Source organism: Lytechinus pictus, chromosome 18 (assembly GCF_037042905.1).
Source record: "Lytechinus pictus isolate F3 Inbred chromosome 18, Lp3.0, whole genome shotgun sequence".
NCBI lineage: Eukaryota > Metazoa > Echinodermata > Echinoidea > Temnopleuroida > Toxopneustidae > Lytechinus > Lytechinus pictus.
This window is the reverse complement of record NC_087262.1, coordinates 2,151,048-2,173,426: the sequence shown is the minus strand read 5'-3', so window position 1 is coordinate 2,173,426 and position 22,379 is coordinate 2,151,048. Positions and strand designations below refer to the sequence as shown.

At 36.1% G+C, this 22,379-nt stretch overlaps 2 protein-coding genes across 2 annotated transcripts; both read left to right on the top strand.

The window, feature by feature from the left end:
* The first annotated feature begins 5,170 nt into the window (after positions 1-5,170).
* Positions 5,171-11,132, top strand: LOC129281704 (carbohydrate sulfotransferase 11-like). The gene is made up of 4 exons (XM_064113443.1): positions 5,171-5,678; positions 6,712-6,857; positions 7,488-7,579; positions 9,440-11,132. The coding sequence occupies exons 2-4, from the start codon at positions 6,731-6,733 to the stop codon at positions 10,334-10,336; spliced, it is 1,116 nt and encodes a 371-aa protein (XP_063969513.1). The 5' UTR covers positions 5,171-5,678; positions 6,712-6,730; the 3' UTR covers positions 10,337-11,132.
* Positions 11,133-11,286: 154 nt separating this feature from the next.
* LOC135157479 (carbohydrate sulfotransferase 14-like) lies at positions 11,287-17,083 on the top strand. Its single transcript, XM_064113154.1, has 3 exons — positions 11,287-11,421; positions 12,003-12,049; positions 14,647-17,083. The coding sequence occupies exons 1-3, from the start codon at positions 11,334-11,336 to the stop codon at positions 15,532-15,534; spliced, it is 1,023 nt and encodes a 340-aa protein (XP_063969224.1). The 5' UTR covers positions 11,287-11,333; the 3' UTR covers positions 15,535-17,083.
* The last annotated feature ends 5,296 nt before the right edge of the window (positions 17,084-22,379 follow it).

Here is a 22,379-nt window from a genome sequence, read left to right as displayed (position 1 = left end):
GAAAGAGTATGAACATGACATTGTTTCTATCATTTATATTTTAGTATACAAACATTTTGTCTATTTTTAATGAATTATTTTAATCAATAAAGTCATGTGATCTTTACTTACGCCTGTCCGACATGCTTTGCGTGCGGATGAATTACTCTCATGTGCCCTATACATCCAGATCCAGAATTTGACCTTTTTAGCTCTATTCCTCAATGGTTATGTTAAAGGGAAGGACCGGGCTGAAAATAATTTTATCTAAATAAATAGAGTAATATTCACAAAGCAAAATGGTGAAAATTTCATCAAAATCGGGTAACAAATAGCAAAGTTATTGAATTTTAAAGTTTATCAATATTTTGTGAAAACAATTATATGCACATCTCATGAATATTCATAAGGTGGGCTGATGATGTCACATCCCCACTTTCCTTTGTCTTATGTTATTACATGAAATCATAAATGTTTCATTTTTTCATTCATATGTAAATGATGCGTCTCCATTATGATGAAATAAGTTGCGGCAATAAAATAATAACGAATGCACTTAATTAGTTTTCAATCCAATCATTTTAGTTCTTGGTAGATACATTTTGAATAAACCTAATAATATAATAAAATACAAAAGAACATGTGGGGATATGAAATCATCAGCCCACCTAATGAATATTTATAAAGACATGCCTAGAACTGTTTCAACAGAATAATGCAAATCTTTAAATTCAATAACTTCGTTATTTGTTATCCGATTTTGATCAAATTTTCAGCATTTTGCTTTGTAAGTTTTACTCTATTTATTGAGATAGAAATATCTCCAGCCTGGACCGTCCCTTTAATGTGTTTATAAAAAAGTTTGCAGAAACCAATAAATGAAATGAAATGAAACATTGTTCTATTTTTGCTAGCTTTCGTCTTTAATTTTTTTTTCTTCAAATTCAACTTCAACTTCCAAGTCCAAAACATCATTGAAAGACAAGAAGTGAACCACAATAAAGGTTACACTATCAACCCAACAAATACTGGGCAATTGAAACAATCATGTCTTGTGAGTAACCTCTTGGCTTGGAACCATCTCCCATCAGAGATGGTGAACAGCACATCACTAGACATGCTAGAGGTGTTCAAGTCAAAGAGAGAAAAGAGCCACCTACGATACGACTAGATATCATCGCGCCCTCTCCCACCCGCTGCATTCATACCAATTGGTCCAGCAGTGCAGATTAGAGTTAGATTTATTTATTTCCGTTCAACAAAATAAACAGATATAATTGAAGTAATAGTACATATTCAAAACAGTATAGACAGTTCAATGACATTTTATACCAAATATAGAAAATAAATTAACTGAACAATGCTTGTATACAAGGCAAGTCCCTAAACCTAGTTTCAATAAACAAAGCTATATACAATAATGGAGTCGGTAAATACAAGTAATCTACAAAAACAAATCAAAATAAAGCGACTACAAAAAGTAGGAGAAAGTGATTTAAATGATAACAATAATAACAATGATAAATTCGACGTATACATCCAGACCCAGAATTTGACCTTTTTAGCTCTATTCCTCAATGGTCATGTTAATACTTGTATTCATAATGTTTCATTCTTACGTTGAAAATAAAATCAGCCATAATTATAATGCAAACAATATCTGTCACACTCAGGCTATATTTGTTTTCCCTTCGTGGTTTACAACAATCTAAAACATTAACGCATGTATCCCAATCTGCTACATGTATCTCATTGTAAACCTTGCATTTCCATAATAAGCAGTAGCATAATGAGTAAAAAAAAAATGAGGGGCAAGACATGGCGTAAGGGGCAAAATTTATATATTTTTTTGCATTTATTGTGCAAAAATTTAATTTTCTAAACTAGGTTTTGACATAATATTCATTGAATTATATCATGTTTCATTCATTTCTCTTTTCGTTTTCCTAGTTTTTCTTTCATTATTCTTGTTCGTGATTGTTTTTTTTTTTTTTTTTTTTTGGGGGGGGGGGGGCGGTCCATAGCTCCAAGTCCCCCCTGTACGTCAGTGATAAGTACGTTCGTTCTGACCTGCGACCTGCTTTTACTTGTAATATTTGATCTTCCGCTTGGATAGTGGAAATGATTTGTCTAATCGATCTTTCATTGTTCAAATAGAATGGCGCCAGATATATTTGGACATTTAAGAATACTCCAGCTTTCATGACTACATGTAATTCTGAAGAGTAAAACAATAATCACGGCTGACACAAAGCCAATATACCAAATCCAATACAGCGGCCTATAAAGATTTAAAGTATACAATACCTGATCCTAGCCAAGGATGTAATATTTTGACGATAATTATTTTCCGCTATTTTCTTATCGCAATATTTCTCACCCCAGAGAAGAACGCTGCCAAGCATTTATCAAAAATGGGGCGGGAGAAAAAATAGCAATCATGGAGTTTTTTCAAAAATCAAACTTTATGATTTATATCATATCCATACAGTAATCTTATTGACCCTTCAATTATGATTATCGACCCTCTTTTTATTATTTTGAGAAACGACCATTACGAATAAAGATTATTTATTTATTTATTTATTTATTTATTTATTTATTTTGTTTTATTTATTTTATACTGCAGGGTAGGCCTGTTCAGTTCTTAAAACTGCTTTACAAAGGCGCCCTGCAGTTTAAAATACATGTCAAGATAACTATGAACAACAACAATAAACAACATCAAAAATACAAAATACAAAATACAAAATATCTAACATCAGAAACAATTAACACCAAAATATAGAGTGGGAAGTGACAATTTAAACATACATAGCATTGTAAATCAATGGAATATCATTTCGCTCTTTATCAATTCGTATGAAAGGCTTTGCATATTTTTTTTAAAACTAACAAGGAGGTACAAACTTGTAAATTTGAAGGAAGTGCATTAAATAATTTGGGTCCGACATATGCGAAAGACTTTCTTTTATGTTCAATTCTAGCTTTGGGAAGCTGAAGGGGGCATCGTAAAGAATACCGTGTCCTGTATTTCACGGGCCGTTTACATACTAAAGGTTTTAAATAATTTGGAACTAAATCATTCATTATTTTATATACAAGAACACAATACTGATATTTTATACGCTGATCTACTGATTGCCACTTCAGTGACTGCAACAAAGAAATTTGTGATGTATTATAATTTTTTTTCAAAAGCATTCTGGCATATTTATTTTGAAGTTTTTGTATCTTATCTAAATGTATTTTTGCACTGCTTCCCCAAGATGTAATACAGTAATCAATGTAAGGTAAAATCATAGAAAAGTACAGCTTCTTCATAATATCAAAGGACAGTATAAGTGCTTAATCCGCCTTACACAACCTATTGCCCGAGATATTTTTACAAACGATATTAGTAATATGTTCGCACCAAGTCAAGCCCGGATCGAGCATGACACCTAAGTATTTAATCTTTTTTACATTTTCTAATATATGTTCCTGAATTTCACTGACAAATGAGCACCCCTCAACTTTTTCTTTTGACCAAATACCATGACTTTTGTTTTTTGCGGGTGTAAATGGATATTATTTAAGTCTAGCCATTTACTTATTGAATCAAAATCATCTTGCAAATACTTTTGTACCTCCTTAATTGATTCACCGTGATTAAAAATGGCGGTATCATCAGCATAAAGAGACATTTTAGAATTTACATGCAATTTCAAATTACACATGTCATTAATAAAAATACAAAATATCAATGGACCCAGTATAGATCCTTGTGGGACACCTGATTTTATCTTCAAAAATTCACTGCGACAACTGTTAATCATTACAAATTGCCTTCTGTCTGTTAAATACGATTCCATCCAGTTGTATTCATTGCCAGTAATACCATAGTACTTAAGTTTTGCAAGTATAAAATTGTGAGGAATAACATCAAAAGCTTTGCGTAAGTCCAAGAAAATACCACCAGTAACATGATTTCGGTCCATTTTATCATACAAAAAGTCTGTAATCTCAGTTAGACAAGTGGCAGTAGAATAAGACGGTCTGAAGCCAGACTGACAATTTGCAAGTAGATCATTTACATTTAAGTACTTATACAATTGATCATGTATTGCTCTCTCTAGTATTTTGGACAGGACTGGAAGCACAGAAATTGGTCTATAATTGTCAATATCAAATGATCCTCCCTTATGTACAGGAGTAATTCTTGCTGTTTTAAAATCTTCTGGAATAACACTAGTTTGTAAAGTTGCATTAAATAAATGGGTTAAAGGGCCAGCTATACTCTCTGCTGCCAGTTTAAGAAACTTAGGGTGAATGCCATCTACTCCGACCGCTTTCGAACAATCAATATGTAATAGTTCTTTCAAAGCATACTCCTTTTTGATTGCATAAAATTTAAATTCATAATCTGGAATAAACAGAGTTTGTAAATTGTTTAATAAATCTTTCGAGAAATTACCCGAAGCGGCTTGCAACCTTGAGCCGACTTCATTAAAGGCTTTGTTTAGAACGTGAGCTATTTCATTGTTAGGTATTTGATCATTATCAATTGTTAATTTAACATCATGACTCGTGGTTTTATTTTTCTTAGGTATAAGCTTCGATAAAATGTTCCAGTTCTTCTTTATGTCATTTTCGCAGTCCTTAAATTTGTCCTGATAATACTTCTTTTTCAATTTTTTAATCAAGTTATTAGCTCTGTTACGGGAAAACTGAAATTTATTCCACCAATAAATTAATCTTGTTTTTCTAAATTGCTTTCAATAATAATCCCTTTCGCGTGCTAACACCAAAAAAATCATCATTTATCCAAGGTACCCCTCTTTGTTTTTGCCGCACTGATATCACGGGGGCATGCCTGTCACAAATGTCCAGGAGTGTGTTTTTAAAGTAGTGCCACAATTTTTCAACGTCAGTCCCACAGGAATAAAACTCATGCCAATCAACTTTCCTTACATCATCTTTAAATTTCTCACTGTCAAAGTACTTGAATGAACGACATTTAGTTATTTTCGGAGAAAGGGATTGATGTTTCCCTTTAATTGCAGTAAAAATCACAGAGTGATCACTAAGTCCAGCTGACTGCACTCCTGACTTAATAATATTGTCAACAAGTGCATCAGAAATACATACCAAATCGATTACTGACTGGCTATGTGGTGAAATTCTAGTGGGTTCAGATATAACCTGTGTCATTTGCATTGTAGTAAGGAGACTGGAAACTTTTCTAGATAGATTATTTATGGTTTGCATATTACAGTTAAAATCACCAAGAAGGATGACGTTGTTTGTAACTGTATACAATTTCTCAAGATTACTTTCAAGACTGTCAAAAAAATCTAAATTGCGAAGAGTGAATCTTTTTCCAATCACGACAAGCGTCCTTATGAACATAATTTTTATGACAGTCCTTATTACAAGAGGATGTACCCGTTCCGCTAGCCCATAAAACAAAACAAAACAAAAATCATTATTTTTACTACATACATATACCAAGTAGGCCTATTCGTTCTGTTCGACCAATGCTGCTCGAAATCACAAACAGATGTTACTCATCAGTGTTTATCTTTTTTCCCGAGATGCCGTCAACTGATTTTTTTTAACCAATCGATAAATTAAACGTACAACGATGGCAGACTACTTTCACGACTAGAATATGGAGATGAATATATTTCATAGATAATTGTGCTTCATAATGATTGGTAAGTTTTTTATCTTCCTATCCTTTTTCATCGAAATGAGCAGTCATGTCCACTACTCATTATGATAATGTAAGATGGTTTGAAGAACCAGTTTGCCGGCCGGCTGTACAGCTGTTCATTGTCTTCTATGTAGATTGCAGGTTTTGAATATTCACGTCCAGAAATTTATTTTCTTTTCTATACAGTGCGTCCCAGAAAAAAACGAAACCGAGATTAAACAACGATTTATCATAACTTAATCACAAATACAATAGATAAATGACCTACCAATGTAAAGCTTAGAATCTCCTCTTTCATCTGATATTACTTATATTATTCCTCATTCACGCATGAGTGAGCAAAAACAATTTGAAGAAAGGATACCAAAAACTCATTTGGCGGGGGGTATCTGAATTTCAAAAAGAAAATTACATGCCTAAAAAGTTCAATATCTGCTCTTTTATTTGATACCTTAATCACAAAAAATGGTCAAGAAGTAAAAAAAAGTTATGTTCCCTCGAAACAATGCTTGTATTTCCATAATTTCATTAAATAAACGTGTTTTCACCGGTTTCCCACAGAAACTATCGCATGGTTAACAAAATACTTAATGCATGGCTGATCGTCAACAAAACGGAGTGTCGAGTGAGTTTGAACGCTAGCCTGTAAAACCTCTTCATTTTATGAAATTATTGAAATTCAAGCCTTATTTCAAATAACCAGAACTTTGTTATTTCTTGACCATTTTCTGTAATTGAGGTATCAAATTAAAAAGCAGATATTGAACCTTTTTAAAAATGTGGTTTTCTTTTTGAAACCTAGATACAGCCCGCCAAATGACTTTTTGGTATCCCCTCTTCAAATTGTTTTTGCTCACTCATGCGTGAATGAAAAATAATCTAGCTAATTTCAGATGAAAGAAGAGATTCTAAGCTTTACAATGGTATGTCATTTGTCTATTGTATTTGTGATAAAGTTATGATAAATCATCGATTAATCTCGGTTTCGTTTTTTGTGGGGCGCACTGTATAACCAGGTTTATTTTCTTCATTAGATTCTCAGTGAAGGAAACTATGAGGAACCAAAGAGTGTCGTTAGCCATTCTCTTTGTTGTCGGCATCATGATTGTGGTGTTGAGAAATCTTGATTTGCGGGTACCATATTCATCACGGCTCGAGCAGAAGGGTAGGACAATTCCAGGTGAGTGTGACGTCACAAAGAATAAAGGTTAATCGAACGAAATAATACAAGAACAATAATAACAACAGCAAATGATGATTTATGAAATTTATTACATTTTTATTAAAATTATCTTTATACAAAGTCATGATAATAATTATGTTCATATGTTTTTTAGAATGGTCTTAAAAATAAAAACGATAGATATATAAAAGAGAGTAGCTTAGGTTTTAATACATGTAAAGAATTGAATACATTAAATCAGAAAAATCTGTAATACAAATATCATTGAACATAACATATCAATTTATGAAAAAAATATTGCAATGAGAATAGTTAAGCATGGGACATTGGATAATCATATATATAAAAAATAAAATCATATATATAAACAACAAAATATTATACATTACAGTATGAGTGACGTCATACTTAATTCGGCTTGTCCCTTCTCACCCCTCATAACATCAAAATGTCTTGGCTCCTCCCCAATCTCAGCACATCCATAATTGAATATTTTTTTCATAAGATGTCCGCATCTAATGATTCTATCATGCTAGTAAAATGAACAGTGGCTTATTCAACTGATTTAAAAATTTAATAAGGCAGCCGATATTATAGCTTATGAAAGTTTCATTTCTATCTATTCAGATTTCTTTGAGAAACAACTTCAACTATCTTCTCGGACAGATCGTCCATCAAATTACGTCATATCGACAAAGGATCATCATGAGAAACGTAAGGTAAGATTGAACAACTCCCAAGAATGTTCTGTAATCTGATTGGTCCAAATCGGATCACATGATATTCAGCGAATTGCACCATGGCATCCAAAATGCACTATCCTGCACTCTGACGTCATTAATGTACTATCCTGCACTCTGACGTCGAAAAGCTTTTCACGTGCAAAGTCAATGCAGTGCCCAGTGCCGATACGACGGTTTGGCTGACCGCGCGCATTGAAATCGCGGTCAGTCTAACCGTCGTATCGCCCTTTTACAGTACACGTTTCCAATGGGATTTGCGCATTTTATTAAGAATTTGTATGGCATCGCCGTGAAAATCCCCTCAAATCTCAAAAATAAATTGCTGCATAGAAGTTTAGTTATGAATAGAATAGGACTTGTACTTTCATTTTCTGCAAAAATCTCAAAATCGATTTTTTTTTTTTTTTTTTTTTTTTGTGTGTGTGACCAAAATTGACTGATACGACCGTTCGGATGACCGCCGAAATCGGCTATAGGATAAAAATGTCTCAATTAATTATACCAGTCGTTCTAAGTTAAAAATTTCGGGCTGACAGATTCTCGGATTTGCGCGTTCATTCGGTTTGGCGTACGCACGGGAAAGTACGATACGTCGGAGAATAGATTCATTTGAAATCGTCTAAAACTAGACTATATAGATAGGTCGACCAGGGGAACGTTTGATGAACAGACTTGTCGGACGTTTTATCCGACAGTTACCATAGTAACACTGGTTCCCAGCTTATCAAATTCAGGGAAAGTTGTCAGATCCGACTTGTCGGACGAAAATGTTGATGAAACACTCCCCAGATCTGGCTTGATCGAATAGATCTCTACAGCTAAATAGTTACTAAGAGTGCGCAAACGAGAAGTCTCGACGAGTTTTGCTCGTGTTACACTGATAATAGCAAGTTTTCTTTCCGGTACGCAGAGAAAAATTCAAGAAAACGGTAAATGTCCCTCAAATGACACTGAACATTCTGGGAGGTCTTTGTTGAAAATTGTTGAACCGGAATGGCAGTTCGTCCTAAGTTTCGGAGCTGACGAAAAAAGTGCAGGCCGAATCTGCATTATCTGCTGTTTTGATACACCAATTTAAATTTCTACAAAGATTTCTTGCTTGTTCATTGTCATGAAGGGCATTTGACAATGTATTTTCTATGTTCTTGAAAGTGTTCTGCGTCGCGATGCAAAAGCTTCCTAATTTTAGGTAACGAGTATCAGCCCCTTTGAATGAAAACTACGCGACTGTATAAGACTACATCAGAAACGTCAGAAAATAGAAGATACATCTCTCAACAGTACGGCAAGTGATGTCGGATGCTTGGCATAGAGTGACAAACTTTGAGTTCCATGCTATGGGATAATATGCCATACTTTGAGTGCCATACCAAAATATATATCTTCCAATTTTTTTCAGACGTTTTTGATGAAGTCTGATAAACGAAGGTTAAAAAGGACTTTCAATAGACATGATAGAGATTTTTCGAAATCATGACGCGGCCGCTCTCTACAACGCACCAATTCCTTTGAAAATGCAAGTCAAGTCATAATAAACTGCCGAGAGGCTTTGTCGACAGTTGGTTGACCGGGACAGCAGCGTCGTCTCGTGACTCTGGACACCGACATATTTGCAATTTTTCGTCCGGTCCAAATCTTTGGATTATCTGCTGACCTGGTTCACCAACTTTCGACAAAAGCCTCTCAGTTCTCCATTGTGATTTGACTATAGCATTTTCAAAGGAACGGGTGCGTTGTAGAGAGCGGCCGCGTCGTCACATTATGTTTATTTTCTATTGTAGTAAGCGTCTCATGTACAAGTAAACCTACCACCACTATACGTGTTTCATTTCACAGATATCAACCACTCCATCGCCGCCTTATGACATCTTAAAAACACAAGATCAGAGACACAGATCCGTCATGGATACTTGTATCTTGTACGGCGGAGACCCTAACGATGTAGAATCAAGAAACCTTACCGAAAATCAACTCTGGATGTTAAGCCATGTCTATGTCATACCCAAGTTTAAGATTCTTTATTGTGCAATTCCTAAAGCGGGCTGTACCAACTGGAAGCAGATGATCCTGAATATAAGCGGTTATGGTGACATCCTGGAAGACATGAAGGAGAGCAGTGGTGCCTATTCGGTTCATGATTTAATGAATCATGCCTACAAACCAATATCGAAACTCGACCCTGATCGAGCCCGAGAGACACTCAAAACTTACAAGTCGTTCATGTTCGTTCGGAACCCTTACAGTCGTTTGCTATCTGCCTATCAGGATAAGATTCTCCAAGATGAACACTCGAAGTGGAGAGATGAAATGCTGGAATGGATCATCTCCAACGATCCTAAAGTTGCAGCTGATGTCTTCCTTGGAAAACGAAACTTCACTTTCGAGGAGTTCCTCACGTTCTACCTGTCACCGATCGACAATAATCCTCATTGGAAGGAGTACTACCGACTCTGCTTTCCGTGTCTAGTTAATTACGACTTCATCGGGAAGTTAGAGACAATGCGTGAAGATTCTAAGTATATCCTCGAGACCCTGTTTCAGGTGAACTCTTCGCTGAGTCTCTCAAAGTCCAAACGGGTGACTGATAGCTCAAGCTATGGCAGTCTGAGAGACCTCTATTCGAGTATCCCTCGAGATCTTTTGCGAAGGATATCTGTTTACGGAGGATTAACGATCGATTCTAAACTTTTTGGTTATGATATCCCGAAGGCTATCAAGGAACTTCTTCAATAAAACTTGGGGTTTGGTTGACTATTTACAGAGTTCAAGTCAGGAAAACATTTGATGGTATAAAATCATTATGGTGTTTCTGTATATTCCGTCATTCTGCTGTAGCAATAGTTTTCGCATTACGGAACAAATGTAAAATTCTTAAAATTAAAAGAAGTGATTATTTTTTTAGTATAGTTGTGACTGTACAGGTTTAAAATAATGCGATAATAAATTTGATAAAATGCAAATATCCCCTTCTATTAGTAATTCTTTGGCGTTATTGAATGCTGCCAAATATATAAAGTTTTTACGCATCACAATGAAGAGAAAAATAAAAGTATTCAATATTTCACGTAATAAGAAATATATTTCATAATGAGTGTCCCCTTAATTAAATACCGACCAACATAACCAAGGTGTGCACAACTGTGTTGTGAAAATGTCAAATGTCATAACTTTTTTATTTCACATCCGATTTCAGTGTAAGGTTTGTTTGGTTTTTCTCTTTTTATTCGATTTTTTTTTTTATAGTTTGGGGCGGGTAGGGGGGGGGGGGAGTAGCCCTGTAAGAAAACTTTTGTCGCGCACGTATACGTGTACAGCTATATAGATAAGTTGTTCCTTATCTGAAACTGATTTTGAATAAATTGAACTAACTCTGTACAAACATAAGGTATGATTTCGAAAAAACCCACATAATAGCAAAGCACCCCAGTATTACCGTGAAATTAAATTCATCACTTACTAGTACAAGCCTACTGTATGACGATATTGCAGTGTAATGAATTAAAATAAAACGAGATAATTTGTCAATGTTTACCAATGGTCGTATTTCAGTATGGGAAATTGTGCAATAGATGATGTGCAAATATTTTGAGAATCAATACGAGAAGCAAATGGAGAACACGATCTATGAATTCATGGCGAGTGTGTTCTCATCTGAATAAGGAAAGCTAGAATTGATTGCCATTATTTTGGGCTAGTTACTCTATATATATTAAAGAGGTGTTGTCGCAATATGAAGCTGAAGATTTTAATCCTCGTCACCCTGTGTATCGCATTTGGCATCTTCGCAATTATGACAGATACTGAAATTCATTCAAAACGTAAGTTTTATATCTTAACTCTATTCGTTATTCATTGAGTGAAATTCACCCTTTAAATTTGTGTGAAATGTTTATCTGTTTTACTGTTTACTCTATGCACGACAGATTGAATAATCATTGAACTACCAAGCGGAGTGAAAAGAGAGTAAAAATCCACTTGTTTTAAAAATAGATATCAATTTATTGTTTATGGTTATCATTCCATGTTATGATAGCTTTATAGTTTTATGGCTTCTTTTTAATTTCAGAATTAGGAAAAATCCCTTCTAAGTGAGCTCCTGTTTTGACAGGTAATACCAGATGAATGATTCAATTGTAAGAAATGGTTGCGAATTTGCATCTCGGCGGTATTCCCAGTTCTATTTAGAATTCCCAACCGAACGGATTTCTACTACTTCAACCGAGAAGGCGAAATGTTGTATTAGGTATTTTGCCGCTTTGGTCACCTCAAATTCAGTGTTTGTTTTAATTTCAAATATCAGAATGGTACGCTTGCTTGTCAATGTGTTAGTAGTATTATAATCTAAATCACATCTAAAGTGATTTACTTGTATATATTATGTCTTCTTATTTCCCTGTAGTTGTCCAATCCGTACAACGCATGCGTAGCTTCTCGGAGCAATTATCCGTAAGTAATGCTATATATTAACTGGCTGTTTTGAAATATAAAGTTGTGCGAAATCACTATTCATAAGTAAGAAGAATAATTACGCAGAACTAACTAGATATTGACAACTCAATGTAGTATACACTGTATGTTTGCTGCCCTAATATACAACCTAGCATTTTATATACTTTAATGTCTAATTGTTATTGTAAAGGGATACAACAAAAAAACTGAATCACCAAGCGCTATATTAGGACTGATTCTTATAAAATCAATATGAAATTTGACAAATATCTTTATAAAAAAAACCGCAGACATAATTAACTAATACTTTAGTCACATTTCCTCTACGGCGGTCGTAAGGCGAGTTGAAAACAGCCGTTTTATTCATTTGTATTCAAACTACATACTGTATATGTACGTGTAGTTATTATTAACATGTTAAAACGGCTGTTTCCGAATCGCCGTTCGGCCGACGCACAGTGGGCCGGGGCGAAACAAAAGTGCGCCAAAAGTCATTTTGGGCAATTTCGAATTTTTAATTTTTGTCATGCCCAGCTGAAAGACAACACTTTGAAGAATACTTCAGCAAAATATTTCATTCGGGAATTTGCATAAAGGTTGTTAATTTCCTACCTCAAATCGTAAAATGTGACATTTTGCGAAATGCCGTGCATATGACAACCTAGTTGAAAAACAGGCCATTTCACAGGGTTTTTTTTATGTAGGAATCTGAAATGGCACGCACATAATCCTGATATATTCTTTTTTCGTGTGAAAGGGTTCAAATTAGATAAAATACACATTTCAGGAGGTTTATAGGATAATTGTTCCTCGAAATAGGATGATAATCCATGTTTTTTGCATTTACATTATAAACGTTTGGATTTCCGTGGATTTCCGTTTAAATTTTATCATCATCGTTTTGCTAGATGTCTAAGCTTTCAGGCGATACCAAATTTAGCTGCCCGTTTTTGCCCGTTTTCATGTTAGAGCCGATTTTACTTGACACAACACCCCCAAAACCTGTTAAAAAACGGTCATTTTTATACCGCGCAGTCATCGCTGCGCACCTTGTGGGGTGTACATTGCCGTTCATTTTTGCACGGCGAGGACGATTCCCCTTCCATTTCATGAAAATGACATGAATTCCGGGCTTAATGCAAACAAAATAAAGGTTGATCACGCATATTAGGGCTACCCGCCCCTCTTCCAGAGATAAAAATTACTTGTAGAATAATTTCAGCCAAAAACCCCCCTCATAGTAAAACATTCGTGGTGTTATATACTTTGCGTTTTACCCAAGTCTACGCCGCTTGATAAAGCACGGTTAATATTTTTCAGATTTTTAAGTATTTTTTTAATCTAATGATCATTTTGATGCCATAAAATTATTTTGAGGATCTCATCCACACTTTTTAGGCATGTGAGAAGCATAAACCAACATTCACTCTGGTCAATCTTAAAGTAACACATAACACAAAGTTTATATACTACACATTGTTTAGCGTAATTTGTCTTTTCACAGATAGGTTTTAAGTAGCCAATCAAAATTTGGTATCAAAGTGACGTTATATCGGCTTTAAATTATGTTCAGTCGATTCTACGCCCAAAATTACCCATAATCAACATGTTAAAGGAAAAATATAACACGGAATATAATTTTGGCGCACTTTCAACTCATTCTGGCCCACTGTGCGACGTTGAGCAAATGTGACCGAGGTACAAGCATCGTGGTTTAGCGGTTCTGACTCTCGCCTTGCAATCAGAGGATCATGCGTTCGAATCCCACCGCGGCCTGCTAGTCTGCTGGGCAAACCCTTCACTCGAGTTAAGGGTCTGAATGTGCAGCCTACTCATGCCTTGTGTACTGAAGGCTCTCTCGCTCAGCAAGTTTTGTATGTGCTAGTCTTTGCGTGGAGGCACACTTATTGATCAAATTTCCAATCAGGGTCTGTGCCTGCAGACTAACGGCCTGCCGTCCTTTAGCTAGGCGTCAATCCATAATTTGCCACTCTCCACCCAGGTGCTAAATGGGTGCCCGGATGTAAAAGCCTATATTGAGTCTCGGAACTTTTTATTGTTTGAATGCTCCCCAGGGAGTGGAGAAATTGCCTATATCGTGTTTAATGCATAGGAGGCATAAATTGTATAAAACCTAGTATCACATTTTAAGAATATGTTTTATTCTACAGCTCAAGGGTCCATTGGAAATACCGACCCCCCCCCCCCATTTATTAAAAACGGGGCAGATTCTGAATTATTCTCCGTTCAACTTTGTTTATGCTATTTGAATTTTTATTTTGTACTTTTGTTTGAAATGTTGTGTTTATTTCGATTTCACATCACTTGCCAGGGGAAAGCAAGACTTTCCCCTGTTACAGCATCTTCAACTACCGATGAAGTAACATTGTATGAAAAAAGACTACATGGGTATATAGATAACTAAATAGATAAACAAATTAATAAATAAATGACAATTAACTAACAAACTAGCAAACTGACTCGGCACTAGATGAATGAATAAATAAAGAGGTAATAGATAGATATTCAAGTAAATAAAAGCATAAATGATTATGTAAAGTATATATTCATCTCCATCTTCGTGTTTTTTACAGCATAGAGAGAATATTGACTGGTACACAGCACATATGACGGAAATACAACTCGAGAGGCGGCAACGGCTACAAAAAGCTTGTAATAACTTAGGGTATCACTCCAGCAACAGTAGCGCCCTCACAGCTGATCAACTGAGGAGATTTAGTAATCTTATGGTCATACCAAAACTCAAGGTTGTCTACTGCTATGTGCCCAAGGTAGGATGTACAAGTTGGAAAGCATTACTGCTGAATATGAGTGGATATCTGCAGTATCCACAGAACTCGCATGACAAGGCCAGAGCAGTCTTCCCATCTTTGTCTAATTTTGACGTTGAAAAAGCGCGGGAAATCACAGCTGGGTATAAATCTTTCATGTTTGTTCGGAACCCATTTACGAGGATCTTATCAGCGTATCGGGATAAGATTACTCTAGATAACGGCAAAACCTGGCGGAGACTACTCTTCAACTGGCTCTCTGTTGCAGATCCACATGAAGCGAAGTTATACAACGATGCTTCAAGGAATTTCACTTTCAATCATTTTATTCGATTCTACCTCTCGTCGTCAGTCAAAAATGAACACTGGCGAGAAATTGATAGGTTATGTCTACCATGCCAAGTAAACTATGATTTCATAGGAAAGTTTGATCATCTTTACGAAGACTCTAGTTATCTCATCAGTAAACTCACCAACGATTCCCATGTCGAACTTCCACACAGGCAGAAGAAAACTAACAGTTCTGACGACACAACATTACGCCAGTTTTATTCTGGTGTTCCACCTGATTTGCTACGACAATTGGTGATGGACGAGGGTGTGGTTAAAGAAATGGCGCTGTTTGGTTTTCACCAACCATCTGTTATAACTGAACTACTTGACAAACAAACACGGGAAAATTGTAACTGATGGTACTTGCAGAATAAAAGAACGGGGATGTGCGACCTTTTCATTATGGTTTATCCGCTGAAACCTTAGCCTCTTGTCGAGGCCCTGTCGGCTGCTTTCCGAGCGAACATGGCAAAGCCAGGCCTAATTCGCTTCGCGAATAAGGGAATCCCTCGCTTCGCTCGGGAAGCAGCCGCCAGGGCCTCGACAAGAGGCTACTGAAACCTACGCTACGGAAGGAAAGGTTCGTACGAACGCATCGTTCGTTCGAACCTGTTCGAAAGAATTCTAAAGTTCGGAGAGATTTGTAGATGGGGCGCAGATTCTTACGGTTTGTAGAGACTTGTAGATGGGGCACAAATTCTTAGCCTTTTTAGGAACAACTTTGGGAGAACAACTTAAAACCTTCTAGAAAGGAAATGATGTTTTAGCTTATACGACGGCCCTAGAAATCGTTCGTTTTTCGTATAAATGCCTTGAGTAATTCTTTCGTCAGATTTATGGCCATCTTATGATTTCTGTTGTCGCACGTGCAACTAACGGTACTCTCAAGACGTTAATATGTTTTTATAATTCGTCTGGTTCTAAAAAAGACGCTGCCGTGCCACTTCCAATGGACACCATCTCTTAATGAAGAGGATGTTTCTGTAGCTCTCTCCCTCTAGCCCGGTCTTCCTTATCATCTCCCTCCTTTCCTTTCTTTTATAGATTTCCCTCTTGCTCCCATATTTCTGGAGATGCTTCTTTGTCGAATACCATGGGCAGGGTAATGATTTGCACTTCGCGCGTTTGGCTAGTATATACCCCCTGAAATGATGCACATATTGTGTACCTATACACTTTCATACAAGTCCCTTTCGATCAAAAATCAAGAGTCGTCCGTCCGAGCGCCGTACGAATCATCGTTTTTAAGAACGATATATAAGAGCCCTCTATGAACAACCCAAGGCGTTATTACGATCATCGTAAGAATTGAGGACTTCTACAATTTGTCTCTTGCCCCTACGAAACTAGCGAGGTTCTTCATGATATTCATACGACGTTCATATGGCGGTCTGGCGAAGAGATGGTTTCGTTCGACGTTAAAAAAAATCTTGGACAAGATCATCGACCAAGCAGCGACTTACGAACGGACTACGAACGGTCTGCGAATGCTTCATGCTTTCTACTGCCTTATTGAGAAGATCTTACGAAATGGTATAGAAATTAGTGGGGTTCGTAGCAGTTCCTAATCAAGTGATCGAGGCTTCGGAGAACATCAAAGTATCAAGTGGATAAGTTGATTTCCATTTAGCATATTAAATGAGAACGAAACCTTTGAAACCAGTTGATCTCAAATAAACAGATCAATGATAGTTTAAGAAAGATTGAATGAACATGAAGAAAGTTTGTGCATTTGAATGTTGGGGTGGCCTGTACAAACATCCCCCCCCCCCACTTTTTACGAAAGAAATACAAAAAAAATCACAAGAGATAATTGTTTTATTTGTGAAAATTCTTCCTAAAATACCGCTTAACAAATAAAACAATATTATTGAATCATAAAATGCAAATAAAGAGCCAGTTCACCATTTCCAAACGAAATACTTATGTCCTTATTATAACATTGAAGAGAAATCCCCTTTTCTTCCAATTCATCAAGGTTGGGGTCTTTGGGAAGGGATTAAGATGGAATGTCAATTTTTTTTCAATGTAATCTCTAATAAAAGAATTAAACCATCATGGGGTAAAAAGATAATAATATTGGAGGGGTATTTGCCATATGGACATACAGTGGCGTAACTACGGGGGGGGGGGGGCATGGGGGGCACATGCTCCCCCCCCCCCCCCCCATCGGCTGACCAAAACAAAAACGGGGAAATGGGGGAAAATAGAAAAGAGGGAGAAAGGAAGAGAAACGTAGTGGGAAAGAAAAAAATATTATTCATTATAATGTTGTATTATAATTATGTTATGTTACATTACATAAGAAATATTTTTATCATAACTTCATGAAACATAATTTGCCCAGGGCCTACGTCTTCATAGTTCCTGGTGCTCGCATTGTCTGTTCAACGAGATATATAATCCTGTTGTACTAAAACATCCCGTTTTCAAGTCAATATAAACTAAATATATTTCCTATAGCACTTGAGTTATCATTGTTTTATGTAGTGACATGAGCTTCTTTTACATGATTAAAAAGGTGATTGCCCAATGTTAAGGTCTTCGTATATATAAAAACATTTCCTTCCGTGATTACGTTCGCATTAGTGGATTGGTGAGATATGTCTGCTCTTCATGAATTCCTAAAATCAGCCTTGAAATGTCCCTTCTTCTGATCTGAATATCAAACATTTTCAGCTCGCGCTTCGCGCTCGCATCATTTGGTTAATGAAATACGTATGGTCCTAGTTAATTCCTACAAAGAAACCTTAGAATGCCCCACTTCAGGTCTTAATTATCTAAATTATCTAAATTTTCAGCTCGCACTTCACGCTCGCAATATTTGATTAGTGAGATGCGTATGATAACCATGATTGCAATGAGTACAAAAAGTGTTTCATGTGTTCAGATGTAATTCTAATAAAATCAGCAAGCGCTTGGCACTTGCATTAGATGACTATGGTGAGATATGCATACTCTTAATGGATTCCTAAAATATATTCCTTAAAATCTCGCTGTTTGGGGTCAAAATATACGAAAATTTCAGCTCGCGCTTCGCGCTCGCATTGTTTAGCGAGACAGGTTACTATCATGATTACACAAATTTGATTATAAAGTCCCTTCTTAGGTGTGAATATAAAAAATTCAGCTCGCGCTTCGCGCTCGCATTATTTGATCAGTGAGATACATATCCGTTCAATGACATTGTCCTTAAAATGTCTCTATTAGGTCAGAATAACTAGCAACCGAGCGCGCTTCGCGCGCTCACTCAGTGATTCGAAAATTTTGCTGGTGCCCCCACAATGCCGTGACCCACGGTATGCCACTGTGGACATATCAATTACAATTCCTTGCATATCTAAAAACATGATAACAAAAAAAAAGCCAAAATATTTCAGTCATCCCCCCCCACCCCTCAACACGGATTTACGCCAGTGTCTATCAAGGGACAGTTGTTCTGGTTTTACTTGTGTGACAGTGACACCATAAACCTTGGTCGCATTGCCAATTAGAAGACCTCCATAGCATTAGTGATTTCGAAATTCAAAGGCTCCTAACTTTTTTTATTGCTTGCCCGATCATTTTTTAAGGTTTCATTGATCAATTTCTCTGATTTTTTTCATACAATCTGACTTGTTCTGAGGGTTCCATTCTTCTTTAAAGATGATCATTTATATGAAAGGTTTTTTCCAGAAGGAGCCGAATCCACATTAAGAGTTTTTCTGTAAATCGAGGTTTTTTGTTTAATTCACCACTTCCCCTTATTTACTGCTTATTTATTTTGAGATATACATTTGATATATTGAAAAATGTTTTTAAAAATCTAACATTCAATATCAATTTTTATTTTTTTAAATAAATTCTAAATTTTTGATTGAGCTCCTTTTGCAATAAAACCTTAAGTCAAATGTCCATTTTCTCAAATTCAAACATGTTTAATAACAGAAATTGAACACGTAACACATAAATATTGCGAGCAGAGTATACCTTACATGCTTTTGTTTGATTAGTTAATTGATTCAATTCGTCAAGAATATCACAGAATATAAGAGACAATAAGTGGGAAGTATACATTGACAGGATAACCCGCCATGAAAGCGGAGTGGCTTATTTCCAATGGGGTCCGATATGAGAATTTAAAAAAGGAAAAAAAAAATATCAGTTGAGCCAAGTTGTTGGGTCGAGAATGATACCACCACACCCAACCCCGCCCACATCTGCGCACACACAACATATCCCTTCTCTCTCTCTCTCTCTCACAAACACACACATCACTACCCACTTACCTCACACCCACCTGTGAATGGCCCAACATAAGTAACAGCTTCCAAGTCAGGCAATTTATTTTCTAGTTGGGTAAAACGATAAAACAGTTGTACATTGTAATTGATCAGCGAAATACGAAAACCAATGAGATATAAAGGGGAAATGTAAATGAAGTGTTTAGAAAGTGTGTGTGGGTGGGTGTATGGGTAGATGTGTGCGAGGGAGGTGATGTGTTATGAAGGGGTGTGGAGGGTGTGTGTGTCTGGGTGGGGGTGAGTGTGTGTTGGTGTGTGTGTGTTGGTGTGTGTAGAAGGGTGGGCAGGTGTCTTTCTGCCGGTTAATTTCCAATTCGACTACTCGTCCACTCACCACATGGTCTACCTTATGCCATTCCGTCCATGAACATTTCGTGTATCGATCACTGGGTCCAATCATCACTTCGTCTAATCACCAGTTCGTCATTAACCATTTCGTCTAAATGACCAGTTGGTCTAATACCCCTTTTTTTTCATTCGTTTTGCGCAATTAACGCATAGTCTAGTCCAATTTAGAACAATGGTATATGGACTAAATGGCTATTGGACCAACTGGTTATTAGGCGAATTTTTATGTAACCATGGTAACAGCTAACTACTTAGTGGTCAAAATACTACTAAGAAGATGATAAGCAAGCTTTATAATACATATTTGTACGATATACATTTCTGTATCCATAATCAGCGCACAATTTGTAAATCATTTGTTTTAAATTAAGATATATAATTAGTTTGAAATCTGCTTACCTACATTTTATTTTAGGGGGGGGGGGTAACATCCTTCAATCATGAACAAATATGAGAACGGAAGCTAGTGGTGGCGGGAATTATAATTAAAAATAGGCATGTTATAAAGAACCATTATATGTAAAGAGTGACTCGACCCTCAAATCTGCATGATCAGAACGTTTCGGTCTCTCTGACCCCAATTAATTTTGTCTGTGTAATCAACATGAACAACGAAGTTCCACAATAGGTTTATATTTAAGAATGTATTACTTTCCCTGAATTCAGCATAATTTATGAAAGAGTCTCAAAGAATTAGGAGTGGGAAAATTACGACTCTCCACTAGGGATGCCAATTTCCATCAACAGTAATGAAACAAACAACCAGTGCAGCGTTTAACGAAAACTTTTGTCAGCGGTTTTCATTGACAGCATATCAAAGGCTACTGCAAATCGTTGCATCTGATTGGCTAAGAGCAAACTAGCCAGTGAAAATCACTGACAAATGTTTTCATGAAACACTCCCCTATTCAGAGTTTAAACGGATATCCAAAGGTAAACTGGACAAAAGACAATTATTTTCCTGTTTTGATCCAGCGTTAACTTGTGTCCCAGTTGGAGCCTGTATAAAGTAAAAACCGCAGGTTTAAGATCATTATGATCATAATTCATAAGCAGTGAAAACAGCTTGGAATCATGGATAAAACGTTTTTAATAGTCGTATTGTTTGCGATAGCTTTTTTCGAAACAGGTAGGATTTGCTTCATTATTAGATCATATTGTTTTCTGCACGTGTTTATGACAGACATTTCGCTTATGTGACCATGATGTAGCGATTCGAAAATATCTAATCAATTTTATTTATGCACAAGAGCGAACAACAGCAGCTGTAAGAGTATTGAGAAATGGAGAAAAGAGGGACAAATTAAAGAAATGAAAGAAAAGTATATATAAAAAAGAGGCATATCTGGGTAGCGTCAGTTTCAAATCAAGTATGTATATTGCATTAAATGTTATATGTTATATGATGAATGAAATCAATATGAAGTTCATTTGTATTTAATTAAAACGATTTCCGAAGCTCTTGATCTCGTTTGTATGTTTTGAAAGTATTTTGGTAGTCACATATTAAACAGATATGGAGGACATTTTGTTTCGTTGCTTATACACGTTCTGATAAAGAGTGGCAAAATGATAAGGATATGAAGGTTTGGGCTGGAATCATGCACCATGATAGATTCTGTACATGCCTTGCACTAGAAAACCTCTTCAATCATTTGCATGCGAGAGAGCGTAGCGATTGAAAGATGACATTTCCCATCTTTTATTAGTAATACCTAGCATGTTAAACCTACAAAAGGGTGTGTAACAAGGCATATGAAGAAGCAAAGAGACCGAACGATATCACTTTAAATTACAAAAAAAACTGAGTTAGAAAATTTGATATCCTTTTCATATTTTCATATGCAAAACAAAACTTAAATATCACATTGTCAGAATTTTGCGTATCCATGATCTTATTCCAGACAAAATTACCCAAACCGGACCATTATTGATAAGTATAATCCTGCGTACGTTGGTCATGGTAATCAGTACTTGGCCAGGTATGTGAACAGTGAAAATGTGACTAGGGATAACCCAAAAAGTAAAAATTACGTGATTTTAAAATGGTTCTAAAATCACGTAATTTTTATATGCCTGCTGGTCCATGGGTTTATACCTAATAATTTTTGTTTTAATACTTTTAAAACAAATTTTATTCTTGAAGGCTCAACAGATACCTGTCAGATAGAGCAACAGTAAATTTATGAAAATTTGATTTCCAGTAAATTTAACACCAACCGGTTAAATTGGGGAGAAACATCGGTTTCTAGAAAAGTGATGGACACGTTGGTGAGACGATTTTGAGGAGTCTTAAACAAGTCTCGGTGACGTCAATGGAACAACTAGATTCTCAATTTTAATATAGAAACAACAATTATTGGGATGTCGAAGACTTGGGGCGTCTTGGTCTAGTGGTCAAGATTCTCGTCTTTCAATCTGAGGAAAGTGGGTTCGATGTTCGATTCCCAGATAAAACCGGACGCATGTAGGTATCGGGCCTAGGGGTCTTTGCCTTCACGGTCTCTACAGTATACTAGTCCAGGAGAAGTTAATTCGACATTTTACATATTCTGGACAACAGTTACATAC

Coding starts and splice junctions, on each gene's coding strand:
- LOC129281704 (XM_064113443.1), top strand. CDS start 6,731: ATGAGGAACCAAAGAGTGTCGTTAGCCATTCTCTTTGTTGTCGGCATC. Junction 6,858..7,487: donor GAAGGGTAGGACAATTCCAG/GTGAGTGTGACG, acceptor CTATCTATTCAG/ATTTCTTTGAGAAACAACTT. Junction 7,580..9,439: donor ATCATCATGAGAAACGTAAG/GTAAGATTGAAC, acceptor TTCATTTCACAG/ATATCAACCACTCCATCGCC.
- LOC135157479 (XM_064113154.1), top strand. CDS start 11,334: ATGAAGCTGAAGATTTTAATCCTCGTCACCCTGTGTATCGCATTTGGC. Junction 11,422..12,002: donor TACTGAAATTCATTCAAAAC/GTAAGTTTTATA, acceptor ATTTCCCTGTAG/TTGTCCAATCCGTACAACGC. Junction 12,050..14,646: donor GCTTCTCGGAGCAATTATCC/GTAAGTAATGCT, acceptor TGTTTTTTACAG/CATAGAGAGAATATTGACTG.